Source organism: Pseudorasbora parva, chromosome 11 (genome assembly GCF_024679245.1).
Source record: "Pseudorasbora parva isolate DD20220531a chromosome 11, ASM2467924v1, whole genome shotgun sequence".
NCBI classification, from domain to species: Eukaryota; Metazoa; Chordata; class Actinopteri; order Cypriniformes; family Gobionidae; genus Pseudorasbora; species Pseudorasbora parva.
This window is the reverse complement of record NC_090182.1, coordinates 39,062,016-39,083,385: the sequence shown is the minus strand read 5'-3', so window position 1 is coordinate 39,083,385 and position 21,370 is coordinate 39,062,016. Positions and strand designations below refer to the sequence as shown.

The 21,370-nt window shown below is 38.9% G+C and overlaps 2 protein-coding genes across 2 annotated transcripts; one reads left to right on the top strand and one right to left on the bottom strand.

Moving 5' to 3' along the window:
• Positions 1–1,989: 1,989 nt before the first annotated feature.
• Positions 1,990–15,746, top strand: LOC137093155 (L-asparaginase-like). The gene is made up of 6 exons (XM_067457897.1): positions 1,990–2,075; positions 2,191–2,286; positions 9,317–9,477; positions 10,328–10,411; positions 10,487–10,649; positions 15,480–15,746. The coding sequence occupies exons 1-6, from the start codon at positions 2,028–2,030 to the stop codon at positions 15,567–15,569; spliced, it is 642 nt and encodes a 213-aa protein (XP_067313998.1). The 5' UTR covers positions 1,990–2,027; the 3' UTR covers positions 15,570–15,746.
• Positions 15,690–21,370, bottom strand: LOC137093154 (fructose-bisphosphate aldolase B). The gene is made up of 9 exons (XM_067457896.1): positions 21,215–21,370; positions 20,384–20,496; positions 19,932–20,143; positions 19,709–19,763; positions 17,821–17,981; positions 17,573–17,656; positions 17,313–17,487; positions 17,030–17,229; positions 15,690–16,211 (listed from the first exon to the last, which is right to left on the bottom strand). Exons 2-9 carry the CDS (start codon positions 20,493–20,495, stop codon positions 16,116–16,118), a joined length of 1,095 nt encoding a protein of 364 aa, XP_067313997.1. The 5' UTR covers position 20,496; positions 21,215–21,370; the 3' UTR covers positions 15,690–16,115.

Below are 21,370 nucleotides of genomic sequence, written 5' to 3'. Positions count from 1 at the left end.
ACATTCATGTGTTTGCGTGTGTTCAAATGTGTTTGCATGCATGTCGTTCATGTGTTCATGTGTTTGCATGCATGGCATTCATGTGTTTGTCTGTGTTCATGTGTTTACATGCATGTGTATGTGTTTACATGTGTGTGATGTGTACATGTGTGTGTTGGCATGTGTGTAAGTAATTATTTTGTATTATTACGTCATTGTTATTTGGTTGCATTTATAAGTGTTTATTTTGTTTTTTTTTACAATTTTGCTTCAATGTATTATTTTATAATGGAAAATACATTTATACATATATTGTGAGTTTGTAATACAAGCTTGTTTTGTTTTTTTCCCCAGTGTGGCTTGTACAAAAGCAAACGGGCCCTCCACAACACCACCTCAGAGGGGCCGTGGGGTAAAGAAAAAGGCTCCTGAGTGAAAACTCTGCATCCCAGTGTCACAAAAAGACTTGTATATATGTATTATAGTTTATTCTTCAAGTTTAAAGTGTTAGATTCTTTCGTTCAGTGGGTTTCTGATTTTTTTCTCAATAAAAAGCAGTAAAATGTATTCCCGTTTTTGCAGTTTTTGCCTATTTAAATTCTATTTTCAAACTTACCATATACAGTGAGGGTCAATAACTGTAATTTATTGAAAGCCAGTTGTCTTCTGAAAAAAATAACACCTTGCACTTGAGGATAGCACATTGTGTTATAATTCTACAGTCAAAAAAACAAAATATGTGAAAACGCCCCTTTTTAGCTTTAGGTTCTAAAGGGTTAATAGAATATAACAGTATACTGATAACTACAAGCAGGTAAGCACTACAAGATGTTTTTGAAATCATTAGAGAAAACGACAAAATTACTTATTCACAAAATTACGTGTGTGAATAAGTGCTGTTTAAAATGTGCTTGCACCCGATCATATTCAGTAGAAGGTAAAAAACAAAACAAAATTCCCTTAAACTTTAACATCCCGCTCATGCCCATCGCCGTGATCATCTGTAGCTATAACGCTGGTTGTTTACCGTGAGTTCTGAACACTGCACCATGTGCTTATTTAAATCTTTTCGTTTCTACACATATTAGGCTACATATTCCTCATGTCTGAGGCAAGCCTGCCGAGTTTCAGTTGGAGACGCGCTTCGGTTCATGATGAAAGCGATTGCTTCCGCGACCTAGTCTACTTATTTATTTCTTATTAATTAAATACATGCAATTAACCGAAGAACCCTTTATTAAAATTAAGAGACAATTTGTACAAAACGAAAGAAAGGCTTTTTACAAAACAAAACTTAATATTAAACTAAATATAACCACCAAAATCATTTCTGACCCACTCGCATCTTTGCACATATAGCCTATCATAATCAGATGAAATCTAAAAATAATATTATAATATTTAAACATAAATATGAAGAAAAAAAAACATTGTTTAATGGCTACAACAAGTATAGTAAGCTACAGATTTATGTCATGTCTGAGCTGGATTTGAACGAACATCATTTTACCGGTGGGTTCACAGTAGCCTATATAAATGCATGCGCACTCGCCTTTCAATTATGCAATGCGTCGGCATAACATGTTTCTTTGTTTCATAATATAAGAATAATGTTGGGAAACTTGTGTCATGTGCTCTCTGCTTGATTTTTAATATTTATATCATGTTAACCAAGAATAGTACTTTAAAATGTATTTCTACTGAGTGCGCCATACAAACAGACACAGATCGGAAGTTAACTTCGGGCCAGGCGCGTAACCGTAGCAACGCGCGTGCGTTCGATGAAACCGACAATAACGGCCATTTAACGTCATCAACACTCGAGGTCACCAAACATGTACCGTAAGTACAGATTTATATCACACTTTTTAATATAAAAAGCCATTTTTAAGCTATGTTGTTGTTTATTAAAATCTGTTTTAATCTAAAACTTCGTTTGACGTATAACGTTACTAGTTGAGGAAGCAGAAGATGAACCATACGATCCGTTGTTTCTTCCATTGTCGAAATGTGAACCTAAACTGCGAGGCCGGGGGTTCCTCCGGCGCATGGGCGATGTGCTCAGATTCCCCTGGCTTTCAAACAAGTCACCCGAAGTGAGCTTACAAGTTTGCTATCCTCTGCTTTCTATTCGTTTATTGAGATGAACGCATCAAAATTCCTTGGATTAATGAAGTAACGTCCGATTGCATGCTTTTACCTTTTACCCAGGACGTCGAAGCACTTCATCAACGGCTGCTGCCCTCTTTTGCAGGCAGATGCGTAGAGAACAACGACTATCTGTCTTTACAGGAGATTCTCAAGCATGTAAGATCTCTTCTCTTTCATATGACCAGTTTTAAAATTCTTAATCCATGCTCATAGCCTGACAAGCCAGACCCACATCGAGATGTTTGGCAGATGTGCGGGCAGATTAAATTTGCTGCCGCAGGGTGCGTCTAGATTTCTAGGCTACCATGCTCAGGTTTGGGAAGGTTACTTTTAATATGTATTTCACAACAAATTACAAAGTACATGCTTTAAAAGGTAATTTGCAATGTATGTCGTTAATTACACCCGTTTAAAAACGTTAGAATGCTTTGGGATACTAATAAGACATCTAACACGAAAGGACCACCAAACGTTGGACTTGGTTTTCCTCTGCATATTATTTTAAACAAAAATATTTTTCGAAACAAAACATGCTCAAGAAGCCAGAACGATGCTGCATCCATGTTGGGAAGAGGTAAAATATATAACATTTTACAGTATAACAGCATATAAATGAGGGAGAATTGTTTTTATTCTGATGCTGCATTTACATTCTTTCACAAAGTAAAAATCTATCTATCACTTTTTATATTGAACATAGTCATTTTGAGTGTGTTTTTTCCCCAAATCAGCGACATCATCCTAGATTTTTTGAAAACATTTAGGCCTAGTAGTTTTGATCAGGAGTGAGGTTGATTAACAGATTTATGCAAAATAAAAGTTGAAAGTATTTATCTGATACATTTTGACAGCAGTTTTAGTGGATACTTTCATCCCAAAAATAACTAAAATTATTATATATTTTATATTATTGCACACCAACTGAAATATTTCAGGTCTTTTATTGTTTTAATACTGATGATTTTGGCATACAGCTCATGAAAACCCAAAATTCTCAACAAAAAAAAGCATATTTCATCCGACCAATAAAAGAAAAGTGTTTTTAATACAAAAAAAGTCAACCTTCAAATAATTACGTTCAGTTATGCACTCAATACTTGGTCGGGAATCCTTTTGCAGAAATGACTGCTTCAGTTTGGCGTGGCATGGAGGCGATCAGCCTGTGGCACTGCTGAGGTGTTATGGAGGCCCAGGATGCTTCGATAGCAGACTTAAGCTCATCCAGAGTGTTGGGTCTTGCGTCTCTCAACTTTCTCTTCACAATATCCCACAGATTCTCTATGAGGTTCAGGTCAGGAGAGTTGGCAGACCAGTTGAGCACAGTAATACCATGGTCAGTAAACCATTTACCAGTGGTTTTGGCACTGTCAGCAGGTGCCGGGTCGGGCTGAAAAACGAAATCTTGATTCCCTGCCCTTGATAAAACACAGTGGACCAACACCAGCAGCTGACATGGCACCCCAGACCATCACTGACTGTGGGTACTTGACACTGGACTTCAGGCATTTCTTAATGGCATTTGGCATTTCCTTCTCCCCAGTCTTCCTCCAGACTCTGGCACCTTGATTTCCGAATGACATGCAAAATTTGCTTTCATCCGAAAAAAGTACTTTGGACCACTGAGCAACAGTCCAGTGCTGCTTCTCTGTAGCCCAAAGTGGCTTGACCTGGGGAATGTGACACCTCTAGCCCATTTCCTGCACACGCCTGTGCACGGTGACTCTGGATGTTTCTACTCCAGACTCAGTCCACTGCTTCCACAGGTCCCCCAAGGTCTGGAATCGGTCCTTCTCCACAATCTTCCTCAGGGTCCGGTCACCTCTTCTCGCTGTGCAGCGTTTTTTGCCACACTTTTTCCTTCCCACAGACTTCCCACTGAGGTGCCTTGATACAGCACTCTGGGAACAGCCTATTTGTTCAGATATTTCTTTCTGTGTCTTACCCTCTCGCTTGAGGGTGTCAATGATGGCCTTCTGGACAGCAGTCAGGTCAGCAGTCTTACCCATGATTGCGGTTGTGAGTAATGAACCAGGCTGGGAGTTTTTAAAAGCCTCAGGAATCTTTTGCAGGTGTTTAGAGTTAATTAGTTGATTCAGATGATTAGGTTAATAGCTCGTTTAGAGAACCTTTTCATGATATGCTAATTTTTTGAGCCAGGAATTTTGGGTTTTCATGAGCTGTATGCCAAAATCATCAGTATTAAAACAAAAAAAGATCAGAAATATTTCAGTTGGTGTGCAATGAATCTAAAATATATGAAAGTTTAATTTTTATCATTACATTAAGGAAAATAATGACCTTTATCACAATATGCTAATTTTTTGAGAAGGACCTCTGTGTGTGTGTGTATATATATATATATATATATATATATATATATATATATATATATATATATATATATATATATATATATATATACAATTGGTTGCTAGGCAGCGTGGGGGAGAGGACGCTGGCGTTGTCTGTTCGCCGCTTCTCCACCCACAAATCATGTTACTGTACTATTAGATTTTGATTTTATTTTATTTTATTTTATTATGTTTGTGACTAGCCTAACAGTCAGAGCTACAATTGGGACTGTTGTTGATTGCTGGCAGTCACTGAGAGGACTTTGTTCGTCGCTTCGCCGTTTTCCACCGCTTCTCTGATGTTTATGTTTAAATTGCCGCGGTTGGTTCTGGTTTGAAGGACATTTGATGTTGCTCGCCGCGGCTGCTCACTGGTGGTCTCCCTCAGGCTTGAGCTGCTTGGTGGCTGAAGTTTGCAACGGGCTAGCGTCATCCGGGCCAGCGTCATCGGCGTCCGGCATGATGTTGGGATGTTCCGCTTCTCGGCTGCGCCGCTGTTCCGTCTTGCATTGCGGCCGTGGAGCGGCTTGGACTTCTGCGCGGACCCTGGTGTGTCCACAGAAGTGCCCGGAAAAATGTTCTGCCTCCTGCATGGTGCTGCGGTGGTCCCTATCGTCTGAATCGTCATAAAGACCCATCATCTGGTCTTCAGCTGTCATGCCTCGACAACATCATCAGGACACTGCCGCTAGGAGAAATTTAAAACATGGAGTGGACCACAGTGTGCTGCGGAGCTAGCAGAGACTACCACCATCAGCTGTTTTCTGTTCACCATCAGCTCTGTTTCTGTTCACCATCAGCTCTGTTTCTGTTCACCATCAGCTCTGTTTCTGTTCACCATCAGCTCTGTTTCTGTTCTGTTTTCTGTGTTGGTTGATTGTTTGTAGTATTCTATATTTTTACTTGTTTTTTTGTTATTTTTTTTCCCTTTGTTGCACTTTGAGATTCTTCGGAATGAAAAGTGCATTATAAATAAAATCTATTATTATTATTATTATCCACAACTTTCCTGTCAGTCTTAGTGGGCGTCGCCATGACACTCGATACTTCCGGTTGACGGTATCTCAGTTCCGGTTTAGCACACATAAGTTATGCAGCGTTCACACCAGACGCGAGTGACGCGAATAAATAGCTATTCGCGCAAAGTTGGACGCGTGAACATTTTGAGTCCATTTGCTTTATTCACGTGTGACATTCACAACACAAAAGACGCGAATTTGCGTCATGGGAGGGGCTTCTGCCAGGCAGCGGCAGTCAGAAGGAAGGCTGCTTGGCCGGGGTTAATGAGCGCTGAGCGCCTGGGTCTCACACATAGACTGTAAAAAAATATGGACGTAGTATCCATGATGTCACCCATAGGATTCTGATAAGCCGTTCTGAAGCTTAAAGGGGTACTTCAGCGCTGGGAAGATGAATCTGTATTTAAACTGGGTCATCAATGCAGTAGAAATGTGAAATTATTTTTGAATTTGGTGTCTTCTAGACTGAGAAAAGACAGAAAAAGTATTTTTGTCCCATGGGGATGAAAGACTACATTTCCCCGAATGTTTCGCTGCCCTGTGAGGCCATTCCCAACGCCACCAACTTGATTACTGTGACTGAGTTAGAGAAGACACTACAATTAAAAACTGAACGTGTCTGTTCAATATAATGAGTGAGTCACCGCGCGAGTATCACAGCACTGAGCACTAACTGCACGAGTGATGAGAGCTGAGGTAATCACGACTACACTCGCGGCATACATTCACAACGCGAGTTCAGTCTGGCGCGTTTCAGTTCATGCCTTTGCAAGCTTAACTTTCATAGAAATTAATTTGAGAAGTTAAAAGACTTACATTGCTCACCATAGCTCCGTTTAAATGAGTGCCTGTAGCTGCGAGCTGAGCTCTCCCTGCAAGCTGAGTGTGATCTCCATCCCCCATGCGCGGATTCAAAACATGCGGAAATGGCTCCTTCTGCTGGCTGTAGTCTTTAGCCTTTGGGCAAACATTCCTCCTATGATGCAAAAATCATCAATTTGCATCATAGGAGGAATTTTTCCAGAAATAAAATGCATAAATCTCTTGTCTCAGGGAGATATGAGGAGGGAAAGCACAATCATTTGAATATACTCCAGGGTTTCTACTGATACAAAGCCATATGCTAATCGCTGAAGTAACCCTTTAAAGTAGGGGCGAGTTGGGCATTGCCATCTTGTGAGCGAGTCATCGCGTGTCACTCCCGGATAACAGAAAATGGGCAAAAAGGCGGGATGGGGGCGGAGCTACGGTGACGCAATAACTATAGATGGCGGATAAATGGCTATCCACCTGTAACCACGCCCTTAATTATGCAGAATTTTAAGGCTTTATATAAACTAAACGAATGAGTTAGAAAAAAATTCACCCCCCTCACAGTTGTCATGAAGGTCAAAATTAGCCGTATAGGCAAAAACCACAATTTGTACCAGGCTGTAAACATGTTTTTTTCTGCTGTAAAGTTGGGCACTTTAACATGGGGCTCAATGAGATTCTTCTCCCTTCTGGAGCCTGCCTCTAGTGGCCAGTTGAGGAATTGCAGTTTACATTACTTCCGTATTGGCTTCAAGAGAGATTGTGGGAGGTTGCCGCTTGGTCTCACACCTCCGAAACATTGCTTCCATAAACCATGCAATATAAACGGACCCGTTTGACATGTTGCCTATCACCATACGCACTCCATTCAATGCCCAACGAGCTTCAAACAAACTCAAGACATGTGATGTAGAAGTAATATTTGTATTTTAATATTTGTAATTGTTGAAATGTTGTTCATGTCAGACATTGTCAGTAGACTTTTTTTAATCAACATGAAAATAGATGCATGAACTTCAATGAATTTTGCATTGTAATAAAAATGAGCATTTCATTGCTGTAAATGTAATTATTTAGTTTATATATTAGTTTAAACTATTTAAAATACTGCAGTAAAAGTGTATAATTTTTGCAAGGGTATGTTTATTGTTTTCAATAATTTACAGATTTAATGTGTAGCAAGACCGCTCTAACAGCCTGACGTTTCTTTCCAAATAGGCAACTGCACTCCTGCGGGACCCAGCACAACCGAGTGCGGCACAGGATCATATTTGATGGGTGAATGCGTATGCGGGCGGCAAGATATTATTGTGTGCGAGTTGCGGGAAAATACAATTATTTTGCGGGACTTCCGCAAAGTGGAAATGTATAAAAAAATAAAATAATTAGTTTGAAACAACTAAACCTTTATTTATAATAAAATAAAACCGATTTACAGGCGCATGGACGGAAGGTAACTCTCGCGTGGTTTATAGCCTACCAGGTGAGTGCATTATTATCGATCCGTTATGAACGATATTTTGAATAGATTATCAGACGCACTTTCATTCTCTCGTCTGCACTGGCTCATTTGTGTTCACAGAGATCGCAAAGAACAGCTTTCAGTTTAGCTCTTAATTCAAAAGTCCTCATATTTGGAGAAATATTGACATCACGTTTGCAAAATATTTCGTCATACAGAATACCATTTCTATTCATTTCTATATTATTTGATATAAAAGAGTTAAAACATGCGCAGACCTCTCTCTGTGTCTCTTCTTAATGATATGCATCGGATATCAGTCATCAGGCGTTCATTCGCCCTCTGATCTGTCAGTCTTTTGATATTGCTCAACACCGCCCTTGCATGACGCGCTCCCTGTCTCGGATATTTCCTCATTCTGGCTCTGTAAAGAACGAGTCTGTTCTACATTTCTACGCGTGAACTAAGAAGCTAACAAACACACAATAACTATGGAATAAGGTTTTTGTGTGATTGTTCATGTGATTTCGGCTATTTTATATCAATAATGGATGTTTACATTATGACTGCTAACAGGTGTAGTGATTAGGTCCATATAAAATGATAAATATAACATATTTTAACATCGAGTTTTGATTGATATTGCAGATGCTACGAGTCATTTAAGTTGATCATCGCATCAAATCAGCTGGTACACGGCACGACTGTTTGCACCGCGAGCCGGCCGCGATCACACAAGCTTTCGTGTTAAACACAGACACCAGAGCTTTCAATGTTGCTGCTATAGCTTCAGATACAAAAAATAAAGAAAAAAATGTGTGCAAATGATTTGTTGAAAAGCAGAGAACTGGTAAATAGTTAGATAACAGGGAAATAGACCATCTACAACAGCAACAGTCACTAAAATAACTACTCAATGGTAGGCTGAGGCTCATTTAAAAATGATGGTAACTGTTTGTAGACTAGCGCTACATCTACTAGACCAAGGTTAGGCATTTCATGTATTGCTATCTCCTGAATTAATGAATCAGTCCCTCAAGGCTCAATCATCATGTTAACTATGTCTGAATCCCAAGCAATTTACTAGCGATGCCATAGAAACGCTTCGGCTTTTGCCACCCGGGAGAACGTTTATTACCGTTGTGACGTGACGTCATGGTGAATTGTCCTATAGATCGAGGCCAGACCGAACTGCCCGACCTAAACACTTTGTGGGCGGGGCTAAATTCGGCTGGCATCCAGGCTACCATAACACATTTTCAAACATTTATTTTAGCATTAATTGTAAAAATCCATTCCAGTGAGATTTTTAAGCACTATATAAATGCCTCATTCATTCATTCATTCATGTTTAATTTAAATAAATGACAAAGTAATCACTTTGGTAATCTAAAATATTTTTTGGATGTAACTAATTTGTTTAAAATCCAAATATAATGAAGTACATTTACTTGAATTTTGTATATCTTAAATGAGCAACAAGTTACATGTATTTGTTCACTCCTCAACCCTGTCTATGCTTTATCTCGTGCTTTCTTTAGATGGACATAGATGATAGAGACTATGATGGCAACACTGCAATGCACAGAGCTTGTGAAATAGGGAACACTTCCATGGTATTGCAATTACTGGGTCTTGGAGCAACATACCAAATAACAAACCGTTTTGGTTACACACCTCTACATCTTGCCATAAAAAACAAGTAAGTGGTTGGAATAAATTAATTTAAAGGGTCAGTTCACCAAAAAATGAAATTTATGTCATTAATAATGACTCACCCCAATGTCGTTCCACACCTGTAACACACCTGTAACTTGCATAGTGTGCAAGTGTACACACACTACACTGTCCATGTCCTGAAAGGTAATAAAAAAAATCATCAGAGTAGTCCAAATGTGACATCAATTAGTTAATTAGAATCTCTTGAAGCATCGAAAATACATTTTGCTCCAAAAACCCCCACAAAACTCTTGTGAAAAACTGAATTTTATTCAGCATTTCTCTTCCAGGTTTGTTTTCAATCCTCAAATAAAGATTTGAACGGTTATGAATCAGCGTATCGATTCAGAATTCGTATCACCAATGTCACGTGATTTCAGTAGCTTGGCAGTTTGACGCACGATCTGAATCACGAATCAATAAGCTGATTCATAACAGTTTGAATCTTTATTTGAGGATTGAAAACAAACCCAGAAGAAAAGACAATGCTGAATAAAGTCGTCGTTTTTGTTATTTTTGGACCAAAATTTATTTTCGAAGCTTCAAGAGATTCTAAACTAACTGATGTCACATATGGACTACTTTGATGATGTTTACCTTTCTGGACATGGACAGTATAGTAGTGTCCATACACTTTCAATAAAGGAACAAAAAAAGCTCTCGGACTAAATATAAAATATCTTAAAATGTCTTCAGAAGAAGAACAGAGATCTTATGGGTGTGGAATGACATTAGGGTTAGTCATTTAATGACATAAATTTCATTTTTGGGTGAACTAATCCTTTAAGTAGCCTATATTTCATTATTTTACACCATTACCTTACATATGCCAGGCACTATGACACGATCAAGTTTTTGATACAGCATGGAGCCACAGTAACTCAACATCCTGTGCGAATGGCCATGGACCTTATCAAGTCAGTCTTTCAAACAACAAATTAAATAGCCAGTTTGCTGTGGACATTTGCATTCAACTGTTCTCTCATATTTAGGGCAGTTCGGGCTAAAGACTATAGGCTTGTTTATGCATGGCACTTGGCTGGTACAGACATGAACCAGCGTGATTACAACGGACAGACTGCTTTACATGTAGCAGTGGAGAAGAGGAACGAACTCATGGTGTCCAAACTTCTTCAATGTGGCGCTTCCCCAGAGGTATAATAAAAACAGAATTTTGTTAACATACTGTATATAGTGTGAACATTATGAATGCATAATCTGTTTTTTGTAATATTTCTTTTTTGTTTAAATTTAAAACTTTTTTTTTTTTTTACTATTCTGACTTGTTAAACTAATATGTCAAATATTTAACGCTTATGCTCTCCTGTAGCTATAGCACCCCCTTCCCCTGCTGGTCAAAATGACCCAAGGCCCTAAAATTATTATTAGGGTTTTCCATGTGGTTGATGTCCAATGTCACTAGCTGAGCAGAAATACTTAATCGTGTTTCACTTGCTCCCCTCAAAGTTGCATTGTATTGTCTCCTTAGCATTTGATGGCCCATATATCACATTTTTCCGTTCATGTAGGCTGTGTGCACGGCTTGTTAAAAATGGTGGGTGCTATTTCGCATGCATTCTACCTGTCAGCGTACACTTTTGTGACTGGTAGTTCCTATTATGCTGGGTTAATCCCTACAATGAAGTATTCGCCTCTTACAGCATAACATGCTCTAAACACCTCTTAAGTATGCAGAATAATATAAGTGCTTTTTTTTGTAATCGCAGCTTTGAATGATTACATGTTCTTGGCATCTGTAATCATAATCACGATTAGATATTCAATTCATTGTGCAGCCCTACTCTAAATTACTAGACTTTATCAATGATTTAATTTAATTCTTCACATTCTTTTAACTTAAACACAAAACAACTCCATAACATGCAAAAGCTTGTTAAAACTGTTCAAAGTTGCACATTAGGAAAAGGACGTAACCATGTCTTGAACATTGGGGACGGGATGGACGATAGTTTATTTTTATAAAGCATAAAGAAACAGAATATAATCATTTTGGAACTATTTGCAAATAATATTTTCATTAAACATTTAAACATAAACATTGAGTTCATTAGTGGTCTGGTGGTAGAATTTTTGTAAACTGTGTCGAAGGTTACAGGTTCTAATCCACCAACATAAAGTTTACCTCTTCATTAAAATCAAAGATGTTCATCAATGATTGCATATTAAGAGCATGGGCACATTTGTGTGCATTTTGTTTTGTGATTTCACCAGAAAGAGTCCCCACATTGGCATATAGAATGACACGCTCGTCTATGTAGACTGCCCGAGCCAAAAGAGAACGTAAACCCTGCCCATCTAAATAATTTTGACATTGACAAGTGCCGTTAGACCTGAGGCAGACCAGACTAAAAAAATGTTATTTTAAAGGGGTCATATAAGGCCATTTTTGTGATTCTTTAGTGTCTAAATGAAAAGTTTGTAATATACTTAATTAAAAATTTTCCTTGGTATTGTAAGCAAACACTAATTTTACCTGGACAAAAACAGCTCTGTTTTCACCAAGCCATTTCAGTGCATACAACTTTAAATGATAATGAGTTTTGTTCACCCCGCCCCTCTGTTGTGTTGCCCTTGACAACCGTTGCCGTATGAACTTAAAGGTGGTATGAACTGGCTTATATATATATATAATGAAAGATTATATTATATAATCTAAGATTATAAAAGATTATATTCTGTTTCTTCCGCAGTGAAATAAAGCGAACTATATTAAAAATAAATGTAGTATCACACGTTCCTAATATTAGGATCCGAAGGAAGCATATGCAGCGACTGTTCTTCCACAATATCTTGCTATCTTCTTCAACATGTTTATTGCTGCTGGCTAGCATGATCCGATGAGTCGGTGGGCGGGGCTACTGAATTACATGCGCTTATTATTCTGTAGAGCAGGGGTCGCCAACTGGCGGACTCCAGTCCGGATCCGGACCGCGAGATGCATCCATCCGGACCGCGAAGCCTTTTGACACACTGAAATAACTAAATGCCTAATGCGATTTAAAATAAATAAATAAATAATCACATTTATATCAGGCAGCTCAGTAGAACCGTTTTTCCTGTGTTGCCTATGTCGCGCATTTCCTATGTCGCGCGCATTATGCGCGAGCTCAGTTTTGAATCGACTCCTGACAGAAGAACTTCACGATGAGTGTATCTCTTGTAGCACAGGGTGAAATCAGTATGTACATGGAGGATTTGAGGGAAATATAATATAAATGTAATACATCGTGCAGCTCTTCTGTCAGAAGTCGATTCAAAACTGAGCTTGCGCGTATGTGAGCGTCCAGTGTGAGATCCTGAGACGCGCCCATGAGCTTCAGTCCGGTGTGCGGCTACGTTACTATGCTCACTATATGTTTAGACGCGCAGTGAAGAGACTGAAGAAAGCGGCGCGCAAAACAGAGGCTGAATCAGAAATTGGCCCCTTAACCCTCATCCACTATTCCCTACGTTAGTCCACTATTACAGTTCACTTGAAGGAGTGAATGAAAACGAGTGCGTGAAGTCGGACAGCTGTTGTGTGTACATCGGCTGTACACTCGTTATTGCGGTGCAACATGTGAGTACACTCAAACATGTCCACTGTGACATGTCCACGCCACTACAAATGGCTGTCCCCTCAAATAATGCCCTATTTAGGGTATAGGGGCGATTTCTGATTCAGCCATACACATTTTAAAGACCCCTTTATCCTCAGCAGTCTGAGGTAAGGACGCAGAAAATAAATGAGCCAATTTCTCACATGCACTGAAGTTCAGACAATGTAGCTATATTCACTTTTTTATTATTATTATTATTTTATTTTTTTGGAACAAGGAATGTTTATGCTTCCATTCCATCTTTAAGTTCAACTCAGCTCAGCCTTTTGAGAGGTTATTTACGTTTTTCTGGATTTAAAGGAACAGTTGAAATAAAGAGATAAAATATTTTGTGGACTTTTTCATTTTTCCAACACTGGTGGCACCTTATTTTTGCCTGTTTGTGTTTCTGGATGATATTGCAAATGATTTTTTACCAGTGCAATTTGAAGCACAGAGAGAGCAGTGCTGAAGATAGTCTCTACCTAACTAAATGTAGGCTATACATGTGAATGAACATAACATTATGTTATGAGATTTCTGTTTTGTTTTTTTAACCAGGAGGGTTTGTGTTCATTGATTGTTACTGTTTATCTCAGTTCAGCAGAAAAAGCACTTTAGTTGCTAGTAATGTTGAAATTAATGTATTTTCAGTGCAGATTTAGAGATGAAGGCATTTTTTCATTCATCATATTTTTGTCAGACATGGCTACTGGTTGAATTAGATATTTTGTACCAAAGCAAACAGAATAACCTCAAAATTAAATACATTTTTTGAAGGATTACCTATGTTTGCTTTAAAAAAATGAAAAGACATACTTTATCTATATGAGAACATATTATATTTTGTTCAATAAAGACATTTTAATCTACACTGATTTCTTTAGTCTGGCAAAAAGACATCGATTCATGTTTTTAGGTATATAACTGTCCGGACCTCGGCCGGTGAGAAGGTTTTTTTTCTGGACCCCAAGCTATTTTAGTTGAAGACCCCTGCTGTAGAGGCTTGTTTCGTCGCACGATCACGTTAGGATGAAGCACATGATCGTTTTCTGGGCCTGGTGTCTATAGAAGCTTTTCTTTGACTAACAAGGATGTTTTTTCAGCTCTGTAACTTACAGGATATTCTTATATTACCATGACCTTTTATATATCAAAGCTCAAGCGAAAGTAGATTTCTCAATTCATCACCCCTTTAAGTTAGAAAATAGGAAGAAATTCTCAGTTAAGAAGAAATTTATTCTTAAGAATTTTTTGTGAATCCGGCCTCTGGTCTACAGTCAAAAGTGCAGTATTTGTGTCTTATATGTGCAGTAATATGCACCTATTTGCGCTGCGGTGCACACCACACATACACTCTGCACTGCACAACTAGCTTTTAAAGGGAATGGGTGATAAGACTCTGATTGGGTTATTGCACGGTATGCCCAAAACACACCCATGACTCATTAAGAGACTAGGTACAACCCTTCTGGACCATATGCCTGGACTACACAGACCATTTTTCCCATCGTTAAACTAACGTGTGTTAGTTGTGTATTCAGTACTCGGAAGTGTATTCGGACACACGTCCTAAGTGCACCTGCGTCATGCACTTCAGATCATGCACTCAGTTCGTTAAAATAGGGCCCTGGGTGTCACTGCCAACCCCTTGTGGAAAAAACATATAACATGATATTGACTTCTGCCACTAGATTGCTTTATAGCTCTATATGGAGCTAACAAACTGTTCCTCTGTGTCCTGAAGTCAGTTTTTTTTCTTCATTATGCATCTAAAAATAAAAATAGACTAATTATATTTGACTACCCCATTACAATAGTCACTTTAAAAGTAAATGCTATCATACAAATACACTTGTTGTAGGTTTACAAATCTACTTATGGCACATGTCCAACAACAAATATTTTATTATGTATATTGACAAAGTTCTGCATTGTAAACGTGTTAAAATCTAACCTCTTCATATTTGTAGTCTGCAATGTGATTGATTTTTATTTAAAAAAAAAAAGAAAAAGCTTTGCCCCAGTTATATGACCCCCCCAATTAATTGTAATGGGAATTCCTCGGTGTGCATGTATGCATGTGCATGTCTCATGTCTTCATTTGTGGTGTGTGGAGTTTACTTTTTTTGACAACTCTATTTCACATTCATACCTATTTTGGTCCAAATGATGGGATGGGAGTGCTACTATTTTTATTACAACCACATAAACTCCTCGAATCCAGTAAAAATGTTTGTGTATTTCGAGATTAAGTGTAACAATAGTCCTAAGGTATTGGACCACTCCGATTAAAAGCATTTTTTTAAACATTTTTTAAAGAAAATTTAAAGAGAGCATAAGACTGTCAACATCCAACATGTATAATTTGTCTTTTCCCTACCAGATTGCTGATATTTGGGGAAGGACAGCAGCAAGTGAAGCAAGAAAGAATAACCTGCATGACATATTGGTGCTCTTCAACCTTCCTATTTGAAACTCACCCTTCAGCATCTCTTTTCAGTCTGCTGTGTAGAAACTCAAGTCGGACCAGTTGACATCAGGTGCAAAAGCACAATCAGTTCAATCCCCCCTTAATGATTAAACAAAAAACAACTCAAACAAAATGTATCATTTATTTAAAATGCAATAAAGCTCAAACTAATTCAGGGTCTGTTTGAGTCTGGTAGAACATTCTTTCTTGTACAATTAAGTGTACACATTGAGTGGTCAGTAGGGGTTGAACGACTTCAGATGTTTCTTAAGTGGACATTTATTTGAGTAAAGTCAAGTCAATGTCGACTAGTCGCTGATGACATCATTAATGAACAAAATTGTGCACAGTTACTTATTTGTAATTTTGTTGGAAACAGGAGCAATCAGCGACAAGTCGATGTCAAGCTTAAAGCGTCATGGCAGAGCATTAAAGTCGACTAGTGAACTGTGCAACCCCTAGTTGTAAGATCATCTTTAATATCTTTTGGTATCTTTGCATGTACATTTTGTATTATCCAGAACAAGTTGCTGTTTTTTGTTGTTGAGTTTAGTAGACATAGCTGGCGGTAAAGAGGGACTGTGTCGATGCTTGGTCAGCCTGGCCTGAGGGTTTGTATTCGCCTTTTGATGCAAGACTATTAATCTGAAAAAGAAACAAAGAAGCATGAACATATGGCACTTTATTTGATATGGTAGACCTATAAACTGACAACACGATAGCTGCGTTTCTACTTTTGGGCGAAAGGCGGTGTGCTAGTGCGTGCCAGGGCCAGTCGTGTTTCCACTGCCACTTCAGGGGCTTGATCGGGCCTCTTCCGGGCCAATGGCCAGGGTTTTTTGGCCTGTAGGATACCTTGGTCCAAAGTGGGCCAGCTAGGTGTTGAGGTGTGTTTAAAAACAAAGCTCATCTGTTTATCTGAGACGGCAGCACTGCAGATAATTTCATTCAGCTCAACTCATTTTCAGACAGCAGTGAGTGTTAATAACTTCTGTTTGTAATCTGATGTGATTCTGATCACTGTAATATTTATATGCGATGCAAAAGACTGCACAATTATAGTCCATTTCTATAGTAAATATTCCTATAGCTACCATTCCTATAGTAAATATAATAAATACGACTGCTTGCAGAAAGCAGACAAGCTGTTTCTCTGACTGATAATATAACTATTGGGGTTGTCACTGGAGAGAGTGTACTTTTGGTGGGAAATTTGTTGAAATGATAATTTCGCTAGTTTCCAGTGATATCTTTCTGATTCGTTCCATTTGTTGGTGAAACGATGGATTTGTGTGATGTTGTTCCAGAGATGCGTGTTACAGGAGGGTTTTAGTGAAGCTACAGGTCTGGCTATTTGCCCAGCCTGGCCCATTGAAAACCCTGGCTCGCACTGGACAGCGGAAAAGCGGCTAATGAGGCACGATATTTCCCACATGCAGTATTTTAAGTTTGACATTGGTTACCTTCGCACGTGTGACGAAGGCATCCTGTGCAGCCTTCTTGTTCGCTGCTTGTCCCTTCCATGCAGCAAGAGCTGAGGCCTGGAGGGCACGGCCATAAGAGAAGCTCAGTTTCCAGGGTCTGTGCAGGGGAAGCTGATTCATGGCATTCAGATTCCGAGAGGCCTCCTCCTCACTTTGACCACCAGAGAGGAAGCAGATGCCTGAGAACCAGAAGAGATGTTCAAGGATTGAAGAGCACTTAAATGGACGACTTCCTCTAATGACCTGGCGCTGACTGACACACCTGGTACAGCAGCTGGCACAGTGCGTCTGAGAGCAGTTACTGTTGCCATGGCAACCTCCTGAGGGGTGTACTTCTTGGTGCAGGAGTGTCCAGCGGTGACCATGTTTGGTTTGAGCAGAGTTCCCTCCAGATACACATGGTGGTCAGAGAGAGCCTTGTACACAGCCGCCAGGACCTTGGTTGCAATTAGTTGGGAGTTATTTTCAATGGATAATTTTGCATTGCTCTGCTTTAATCGTTTATTCTGGAAGGACGCTTACCTTCTCAGTGGCGTACTGGCACCGTTGCAGGTCATGATCTCCGTCTGGGAGGATCTCAGGCTCTACAATGGGAACCAAACCATTCTAAAGGAATTGAGGAAGAATTAATCAGAAGAAAAGATCTTCTAGCCAGTTATAGAAACAAAATAGACAAATGGCACGCTGGCTATCAAGTGTTCAGTCATGTAAAGGCTGTTCATGAACAATAAGTAGGATCACATGAGCCAGCCGCATTCTGTTGGACATACCTGTTGGCAAATGCTGGCATATCTGGCAAGAACGTTAGCATTTTCAGCAATTGCGAGAGCAGAGGGGCAGCTCTCAGAGATCTTAAGTACACAGCGCCACTTGGCAAAGTCACAACCATCCTTCTTGTACTGGGCACAGCGTTCAGACAGACCATCCAATCCTGAGTGAAACAGATCAGGCAAAAATACCTTCCTTTAAAAGGGGTCCTATTATGCTTTTTAACGTTTTCAACTTAAAGGTGCTATTGGTGATCTGGGAAATGCTAACTTCAGCCTGCTGGCATCGAAACCATACGATCCCACCCTCCCTGCGAATTGCTGCCCAAAGCCACGCCTCATTTTGTTTGACCCTCCTAAGGCTGACAAACTTAAACTGTTCCTGAACATTCAAACCCAAACGTTTATCTGTGTGCTGCACATTTTATGGAGAACAGCTTGTTTTCTGTACAGCTTGCTTTTGTACAGATGGTTCACCGCTCCTTAGGAAAATGACCCATGGTTTTGTGATCGATAAATGTTTGTATTACCATAGTTTTCCAAAAAATACAATTAAATGGTGGATAGCACCGTATCTATAATGTATAATAAAATGACACACACACAAAAAAAAACACTCTAAAACGTACTGGTGAATCTCTGGCTGCAAAGTCTTTCCATGAAATCAGTTCTGCACACTTTGAATTGAAAATGTTTTTTTTTCAATGAATACATTTGGATTTATGAAAAATACATTTGGAAATCCAAATGCCATTCAATGTATTATTGAAATTATTTATTGCATTATTGGTATTAATAATTAAACTGTTTATTGATTTTATATTTTTAAGTAATCACAGTATAGTTAAATAATTAACATTTCTAGGCTTTGTGGGTCTGGGCTTAATGAAAAAACATTCCCTTCATGCAAATGACATGAGACTTTTCCAGTACTTCCCATCATACTTCAAAACAATAAAAGTACTAAAGTTTGCTATAATAGTAATTTAATAATGTAAATAATTATGGCAAATGAGCTCTTCAGCCAGGTACTGGTTATAATGGTAATTTCATGCCATTTTCATTTTAAAAGTGCTTGTTTATCAAAAGGTGGCATGAATCGTCCACTATGCATGGCATATTTTCCATGTAATCTTCATGAATAAAAAATGTATGTATTCTTTAAATTTAATTTTATTTAAGTGTAATGTTGTTGTGAGGTTGATTTGTGAATGGATTTCGTTTGGATTGTAGTTGGAGATATTGGGCTATATAAGCAAAATGTGTTATTTTCCAAATGTTTGTCTGGAAATTTTTATTTTTAAGGGTTGCATTTTGCATGTCCTGTACAGCCAGTCATCTGCCTGTTTAAGCGATGAACTGTGCTACTTGTGGTTGTTTTATGAGATGTAATGTACATTACAATCCTGCTGACCTGCACTACAAAACATTTAACCGCTAGCACCAGTGCTATGTGCAAACAAAATTAATGTACAGCCCTGGTTAACACTGCCAGGCTCTGAATCAGGCTCAAATTGGTTTGAAATGGACACCATCATCAATATTTACACTAGAGAAGAACTTATGCAGTTATGAAGGGGAAAGATATTTCCCAAAAATGCTAGGTGGCGCCAATCACAATACACTGGGCCAGCGAACCAATCATAGCACATTTAGTTTTTTGGAAGGAGGGGCTAAATTGAAATTGGCATGTTTGAGCCAGACTCGAAAAAGAGGGGCTATAATATAAAATGTGTGAAAAATAATGCATAAATCAAGCATGAAGGCATATTCTAGAACACCCCAAAAACAAATCAAGACTTTGTTAAGGGGCATATAGGACCCCTCTAAAATGGATACAAGTCAGGATAGATTACTGTCATGTTAAGAAGTATTTGAGTAAAAAAGTTACCCTGCGTGGTTGTCTCTCCATCTGTACCGGCCAAGCCGGCTGTGCCTTTGTCCACCTTTGTGCACAAAAACACAAAACTTTCATTTAATAACATCACTGCCAACATTAGTGAGAAGATCTTACGTTTGCAGCTTTGCACACCATTCATTAACTACATCATGAGTAAATGCATAAAAACATGTTTAACTAGGAAAATATCTTCAAAAATGCACCAATATCTCACCTTGATGCCAACTACGATGCCCTTGTCCTTGATGACTTTTGGAAACAGAACTCCTTTGTCTGATTTCTGGTACAGAGTTTCATGGAAAAAGATGACACCACCAATACTTTCAGAGATAGATGTGTCTACAGAGAAGAGCAGGTCACGGAAACTACGACGGTTCTCTTCAGTGTTCTCCACATTTATCTTTTGAAAACGCTTTGCCATGGTGCCTAGAATATGAAACAAACATCTAAGAACATCTGGAAAGCGAGCTTACAGCACATATTCAAAAATACATTTCATTATTTATCCCTATATCTTTAAGCTGATAGAGGAAATGCACTAGGATAACACCGATAATAACCCTTAATAGTGACAGTTGAAGCACATTCATAACTTGCTGTTGCTCAATTAAGGCATTTTACATAAAGGTGGTACTCTATCCTAAGCAATACGCTGCACATTCCTACCTGTGGACTCATCTGCAGCCAAGATGCCTTTTCCAGTTGCCACAATACGCTGGGCAATCGTGGAAAGCTCCTTCTTCTGCTCCGTAGAGAGAGCTGGAAACTGATGTGTCATGCTGGTAAAAAGAGGAATAGGTCATATTATTAACTAAAATACTAAATCCATAATTTAAAGAACTTGTGTTCTTCGGCTCACTGGGTTATTCACTCCTATCTGTAAATATCCATAATTTACAGAACGTATGTTCTTCGGCTCACTGGGTTATTCACTCCTATCTGTAAATATTTGGCCTAACTGTTGAACTTTAGTCCACAGAAACACACTGGCTCCTCCCACTGAACAAACAAGTCCAGGGTTCGCTCATCTGGAAGACTTGAAGATTTAGCAGTTTTCTTTGCAATTGTATACAAAAAGTTCCAAACATCCGTGCAATATCTTTAAGAACTGTACAGCAGTGTCTTTCATTCACTGCATTAATGAACTGCCTCCCTTTTTCGCAGTACACGAAAATGACAAAATTGCTAAATGCATGCGTTCATTGCCAAACTAATTTCACTGTCAAATTAATACACGCAGTCCTGAAATCAAATAAATCTTTGGGAATCTGTTAATGTGATTCATGACATGAATGAAAGAGCAAATCTTAAATATTTAACGTTAGCGGGAATATTGCATAAGACGTCTGCATGTCGACGTTTCAAAACAGACACGTTTATCTATTAGTAGGTACCTAGGATATAGGCTACCCTTCCAAACTACTACAGTGACATTTACAACATTAATATTACTTATAATTTCGCAAAATGCGATGACAATACAAATACAATCCTTACTTGAGTTGATTGTTCTGCAGGTGCGTAGCACTATGTGAATAAATGAAGAGGTCTCTCCTCACTGACGCTGGGGGGTTTTAATGAATCGGGACCGAGCGATGCGAACAAGTGGGTTTTTATGCGAGCCGAGCGCAGAAGTGATGCGAACGGGCGTGA